We start from the raw sequence: 7,272 nt of genomic DNA on the forward strand, positions 1-7,272 counted from the left end.
TACTTCGCTTCAGCCTAATTCTCATTTCCTTATCTGTTATAATATCATTAAATTGGTTACATGCCAAAGAATCCATCGTTTCAAAAGAAGAATCTGGGTAAGATAAATGTGCAAGCCTTTCAAAATCTTCTGCAAATTCAGCTAAGATCTCTTCATTCCTCCGTAATCTGTTCTAGAACTTTGCTTTTGATACTTCTTTCTGGTGTGACATTCCAAATTTATTGAATAAAGTGGTCACCAATGTTTGACAGTTGTCACGGCTCACAGCTGGAATGTTACTTAACGTTCTATAAGTGGGCAGCAAGATAATATCTAGTTATTTATATTTATGGAAATGGTTTCAAACTGCACCTTGTATGCCTCCCATGATACCTTCCCATCATAGTCTCTTGTTTTCTCGATGGTCAATATGGATAGTAACACTCTAGCCTGTCTAATACTTGTTATTGTTGAGTTTGTTGTTGTTGTTTTTTGCGTTTTTAATTTTCTGAATTGTATAAAGTTCTGCTCAACATCTAACTACTGAACGTAATAGGAAATTTCACATTTTTCACTTGAAAATAGCCTAGTGTTGAGCACATTGTCTTGTAAACCATCATATCCATAGCCCAAGTTCATTGAACAATCTGTCAAGCCAATAAAAGTAAATAACATTTCTTTTTTGCCAGTGTTTGTGAAACATCCCAGTTTTGTAACTTTTATATTAAGTTATCTACCATGTTATTTGTTCTGTAACAATGATTTTTCTTATGCTAAGTTTCAATCAGTCATTTTACTTGTATTACATTGTAAATTTTTCGAAGTGTAATTTCTTTCTCTGACTTATTAATTGTGGATAATAGTAACATTACCATTATATTTGTGATTTTCATAAAACAATTATTAAATAACAAGAATTTGCCCTTTATTTCAGTCTGTTTTTCATCGACACCAAGTTTAGGGATGACAGGTTGCAATCATATAACTATCCTTAAAAATCCTACAGAAATATAAGTCAAAAATGATAATAAATAGTATAAATAAAATTTAGAAAATGTATATTTCATTGATTATATAAATTTTTCTTTTTGAAATTAATTATAAGTGACATTATTTATTTAATATACATATACATACAAATGTAAACACATTTTCGGTAAAAACACTTAAAATAGGATACAGCCATTGTTTTATTCCAAGTTACACCTTTTACAGTAAAGAAGAATATTTTTAGCAAGTACAACGTTTCAATTACTTGTGCGGTCATTTTAATGGTAAAGGTTTTAGTATTTAAATGAACATTCAACAATCTAACAATGTATTTAAATTTTAGAATTGATAGTGGTTACCCATGCATGTGTATGTTAATCCGCGTGAATTGACAGATTACTTATTTATGGCTGAACAGAAAATACAAACAGGTACTGAATAAACATGAAATTGCAGAAATGTGCGAAATATTTGCATAAGATTAGGAATGTCTGGGAAAATAACGATCAAAGAGATAGAAAGATGCACCTGGATACAATTAATTGTTTGATTTTATTAATAGGCCTATCTTATTTTTCTTCTGTTAATGTCAGGTTCACGTTTTACGATGGTTATATTCTGCTCAGAAAACTATGTTTTTTGTTCGTGGACTTGGAAAGGGGTTTTTTTGGTGTTCTTTTAATCTGATGTTCAAGTTACGTCCTGTTTCACCAAAGTAAAAGACTGGACAATTGTTACACATTATTCTGTAAATGTTTCCTAGTGGGGTGGATTTTCGTTATATGATTTTCTTAACATGTGTTTAACTTTCATTCTAGGGGTAAAAATAAATGTAGACTGTATCTTAAGGTTATATTTAGGCGCTATACTTTTCCAAATTTCTGATACTATTCACAGCTAAAATTCGTAGAAAAAACACAGCGGAAATTACATAAACTGATTTTTTAATCATGTAATCCATCAGAAGCTATGCACTTTGAAAAGCCTACTAAATTTACCATACACTATATGCACCTCCGAAATCATCGATGACAAAGTTACACACTTAACTCAATGTTATACTAACATAAGGCAATTCCCTACTACGTTACAGGGGTGGAGAAAAGCAATTATGGATTGGTCAGGCAACTCAGAATAGTGTGGAATACACACTTTGGCATGCAAAGCTCCAGGGGTCTGAAGCATATCAGGAATTTGGAAAAGACTAGCACATAAATATAACTTTAACATAAAGTCTATGTTCATTTTTACCCCTGGAATGAAAGTTAAACGCTTGTTAAGAAAATCATATAACGAACCAACTCCACCAGTAAACATTTACAAAATAAAGTGTACCAACTGTCCAGCCTTTTACGTAAATGAAATAGGACGTAACTTGAATATCAGATTAAAAGAACACCAAAAACCCCCTTCCCAAGTCCCTGAACAAAAGCAACCACAGAAATTCATCATACTAAAACATGAACCTGATATTAACAGAAGAAAAATCAGAAAAGCCTTATTAATAAAATCAAACACAATCAACAAATATCCAGGCACATCTTTATATGTCTTTTGTCTTTCTTTTCCCAGACATTCCTTATCTTACGCGGGTATTTCGCACAATATTACCACATTTTCATGTTTATTCACTTTCTGTTGTTTTTTTGTATATTTTTCTGTTCATCCATAGATAAATAATCTGTCAATTCAAGCGGACTGATATGTACATGCATAAGTAACCACTGTCAATTTTAAAAGTTAAATACATTTCTAGGTTATTGAATATTGAGTTAAATGTTTAAACCTTCTTTATCGTTGAAACTTGGATGCTTGAGAATGATCGCACCAGTGATCGAAACGTCGATCCTGTTTCAAAAATATTCTTTCTTACTGTAAAAGCTGTAACTTGTAATAAAATAATACTTATAATCAGTAAGTAAACTCAAAACAAAACTATTAAGCTACAGCTATGTTGAAAAAAGTTTTTTGTTTTTGTTTTATGGAATATTAAGAAAAGGTACTATTTAATATTACACGAACCTGAAATGCTAGAACTATATTACATCAATGTATACGTGTATACAGAGTAATATAAAAATGATCTTTAAACGATCGAACATTTAAACAATTTTGACATGTGACTTAAAATATTATTGTTTCAGGTAAATGTAATACTTTCATTTCTTAACTCCCTTAAGTTGCAACTATAAATGTAAACTTTCAGTTATTCGAACAACAAGAGAAACCAATTTTTTGTTCCAATGCTCCAATATTACATCACATTTTTCATACTATTAAGACTTATAATTCTTCTGGCCATGTTCCAAATTGTATTAATTTACAACTAAGTTTCCTGCTTGAACTTTGGACAGTAAGGTACAACCAAGATGCCAACCAATAAACAGCCTAAAATAGAAAATTTGAATATTTGTAGATATTACCAACAATATAAATTAACACATCAATATACTAAAAACATTCACAACTTGAGAATTACTAAGATATATCAATTCATGTTGTATTTCAACTAAAATACCATGTACTTTTTGCCATGTACTTAAATAGTTAGGGTCTCACTTCAGATGTACTATGATTTTATAGTGTTGAATTTATAGTTCGATACCAGACAGGAGGCTGTAATGTATGATCACGTAATAATACTACAAAGTATAGAACGTATTTCTAGGCCGCCATGACTCATACAATACATGTCGATAATTAATCATTAATTAATTAAATTGTCCCTAAAAAGGACGCTTAACTCTAATTCATTATATCGTTTATAATTAATTCGTCATTAAAAGGACGCTTAACACTAATGAATTAGTTAATCATAAAAAGGACAGTGAACGCTAATTCATTAATTAATTAATTAATAATTAAATCATCCTACCACAAATTACAGAACGTGTTTCTAGGCGGTCATGACTCGTACAATACATGTCTCAACAGGAATATGATTAATCACTAATTCGATAGTTAATTAATCAATTCGTCCCTAAAAAGAATGCTTAACACCAGTTAATTGAATCGTCATATAAAAGGACGCTTAACGCTAATTCACCAGTTAATTACATTTTTTTGCCATTTATATGTCCTAAAAATACGACAACTTAATTATAACTTACTCTTTTAATTATCAACTAAGTGTTTAAAGATTTTCAATGACATCAATATAATAAAATGTCAAAAACATTATATAACATAACATGTTTGAATTAGATCACAATTATATACGTTTTTACCACGCATACATTGCTGTCACTGAAAATCTTTAAACACTTGGTTGAGAATTAAAAGAGTAAGTTATAATTAAGATATCGTCCTTTTCGGACCTATAAATGGTAAGAAAATGTAATTAACTGATGAATTAGCGTTAAGCGTTTTTTTTTACGATGAATGATTTAATTGATTATTGAATTAGTGTTAAGCGTCCTTTTTTATGACGATTTATTTATTAATGGATTAATTATAAATGTTTTAATTAATTAGTGTTAAACATCCTTTTTAGGGGCAAATTAATTAATTAACTATCGAATTAGTGATTAATTATATTTTTGTTGAGACATGTATTGTATGAGTCATGACGGCCTAGAAACACGTTTTCTACTTTGTGGTAGGATGATTTAATTATTAATTAATTAGCATTCATTGTCCTTTTTAAAATTAACTAATTATTTTGTATTAAGTGTTCTCTTAAGGGCGAATTAATTATAAATGATTTATTGAATTAATTATATATGATTTAATGAATTAGAGTTAAGCGTCCTTTTTAGGAACAATTTTATTAATTAATGATTAATTATCGACATGATGAAACATGTATTGTATGAATCATGGCCGCCTAGAAACACGTTCTCTACTTTGTGGTACTATTACATAATCATCAATTATGGTCGCCTGTCTGGTATTGAACTATAAATTCAACACTATGGCATCATAACCGTCTGTCTGGTAACAAACTAAAATTTCAACACTATGACAACATGCCCGCCTGTCACGACCTCATCATCTTTGAAGGCATCACGTCATCCCTTCCCTCCCTCGATACACATGTGGCACCCTTTTGCGGCACCCTAACTACTTATTTAGATAAATTACAAAAGTTAAAATCACACAGAAACTATACTTTATTGCACATTGTTTTTTGAATTAACTTTTTTAGTATTTCCACTTTTTCAAATTTGTGGAATATCTCCTCCCTAATCCTTTGTCATTAGGGAGGAGATGTTTTATTAATCATTCCTATATAACTAATGCGCCACATTGATTGAGTAAATTCTCCTTAACCCTTTTAAAATATGAAATAATACAGATGATTGATAAACTATACCTTCCTGGACCTTTGTAATTAGAAAAATTCATGATTAATGAAAGGTTATCTTAGGACACAAAAAGTGTAATTGTAAAAAACGCCCATAAAAACTGCAAATCACAAAATGTGAAACCGCGAAATTTGGTGGAGATCCATTAACAGGGGCTAAAGTACTGGTAAAAAATTCGCATAAAAACCGCAAAATTGAAAATGTTTATGCACCCCCACATGACCCTATTGAACCGCCATACTAATTTTGGTGAAGAGCCATCCACACAGTGCGAAGTAGTTACAAGGACATGCAACAGAAAGTACTATGATATTTATATAGATTACCTACTCTTATAAAATCAAACTCTTTCTGATATGCGTTTTCAATAATGGCTTTTATGTTTTGTCATTTAGCAACAAAAGTATAACCTGATATCGTTGTTAGACTATGTGCTGATAGTGTAAAATGAAATGTCTAGACAGCAAATCTGTAAAAATATTTGCTGACTAGCTGGAGTACCCCTCCCCTGAACGGAAGTTATGTACGTTCATGATTAATGAAAGGTTATCTTAGGACATGAAAAGTTGCTTCCCTTATATGTAATTGTTAAAAACTGCAAAACACAAAATGTGAAACCTCAAATTTGATGTATCTCCCCATGGAACCAAAGAACCTCCATCCCAAATTTGGTGAAGATCCATCCACACCCTGCGAAGTAGTAACATGGGCATACAACAGACAGTACTATTATATTTATGGTTACCTGACAACTGCCCCGTAGGGAAATTTATCTTATTATATTGATATAACTGACTAAAATAGGAAGAGAAACACATATTTCTTGTATTTCATAGAAGAATGAATTATCTAAAACTGTTTAAGTATGAGAAAATAACACAGGTTTCATGTTAAATTTTGTTTACTTTAATAAAATAAAAATATTGAACTATGCAAAGTTATATAACGTAAGTACACTAGAACTGTAAGTTATGAGATATTCCTCTCAAAAAGTCCAACAAATTGCGGCTTTTAAAATATTGTTATGTCTCCGTTTGTTAATTAACTTTCTGTAACTTCGTTCCGACGAAACCTTAGCGACACAAGTTCTTACTTAATAAAACTGGTTTATTCTTTCTGAATATAACTTTACGATACACTTATTTTCAACAATCGCGCTAAAACAAACTCTATATCAACGAACGTCAACAATACTTCTGACTGCAGTTCAATTACTCACTATCTACACACACATTACCTTCCCGTCACGTTGTCACCCTCTTTTATATACCAGACTACCCTATATCTAGTAATTGCTTGAGCATTCGCCAAAGTACAGGATAGTTCTAGAAAGTAGAGGACGTGAGAATAGTCACGTGATCTCGATGACGCAACACTGCCCCTCCTTAATATTGTTCGTCCCGAACAATAACCACATACAATAAACCAATAACAATTAACAATAACTTAATTAACGATACAGAATTACAAACACAAAATTACAATTCAACAAAGTCTCTTAATTTTACGGTCCGTACTGGTCTCCGTCTCGTTGCCTTCTGCTTCACGTGGGGTTCATCTACTTCATCAGGAAATGTCCTATCATCGGTAACAGTCACATCAGTGGTAGTAACTTCATCAAGAGCTACATCGTTTCCCTTCTCAAAACTGAGTAGAGTTTCTTCTTCGACGGTGGCTTCCTCAGGTGTAACGTCTTCAGCAGCGTCGTTTGTTCTGTGGTCCACTTCGTCCCAACTGAAATGTCCTGGACCGTGATAATGCCAAAGCCTGTTGGCATGCACCACTTTTGGTTTACCTCGCCGACCACATTTTACTCGGAAAGTCACGTCTGAGAGACGATCCACTATGTCGTATGGGCCTTCCCATGGAGAAGACAACTTAGGAGACTTCCCTTTAGTCTTCCTGGGATTATACAACCACACCTTGTCTCCTGGTACAAAGCTGACTTCAGTAGATCTCTTATCATAAATTAACTTCATCAAATCAGCAGACGTTT

General features: G+C 31.9%; 1 protein-coding gene across 3 annotated transcripts in view; it reads right to left on the bottom strand.

The window, feature by feature from the left end:
• Positions 1-887: 887 nt before the first annotated feature.
• The window catches only part of LOC111087977, a 36,124-nt gene continuing 29,739 nt past the window's right edge, over positions 888-7,272 (bottom strand). For 2 of the 3 annotated variants that reach the window (XM_022396581.1, XM_022396582.1), the window contains exon 6: positions 2,887-3,357. In XM_022396581.1, the coding sequence (XP_022252289.1) occupies positions 3,285-3,357 (73 nt within the window). In that variant the 3' untranslated portion in view covers positions 2,887-3,284. Of the gene's footprint in view, positions 980-2,886; positions 3,358-7,272 lie in introns of those variants that run through there. The other variant, XM_022396583.1, reaches the window with a different exon arrangement.

This window comes from Limulus polyphemus, unplaced genomic scaffold (genome assembly GCF_000517525.1).
Source record: "Limulus polyphemus unplaced genomic scaffold, Limulus_polyphemus-2.1.2 Scaffold2935, whole genome shotgun sequence".
In the NCBI taxonomy this organism is placed as follows: Eukaryota; Metazoa; Arthropoda; class Merostomata; order Xiphosura; family Limulidae; genus Limulus; species Limulus polyphemus.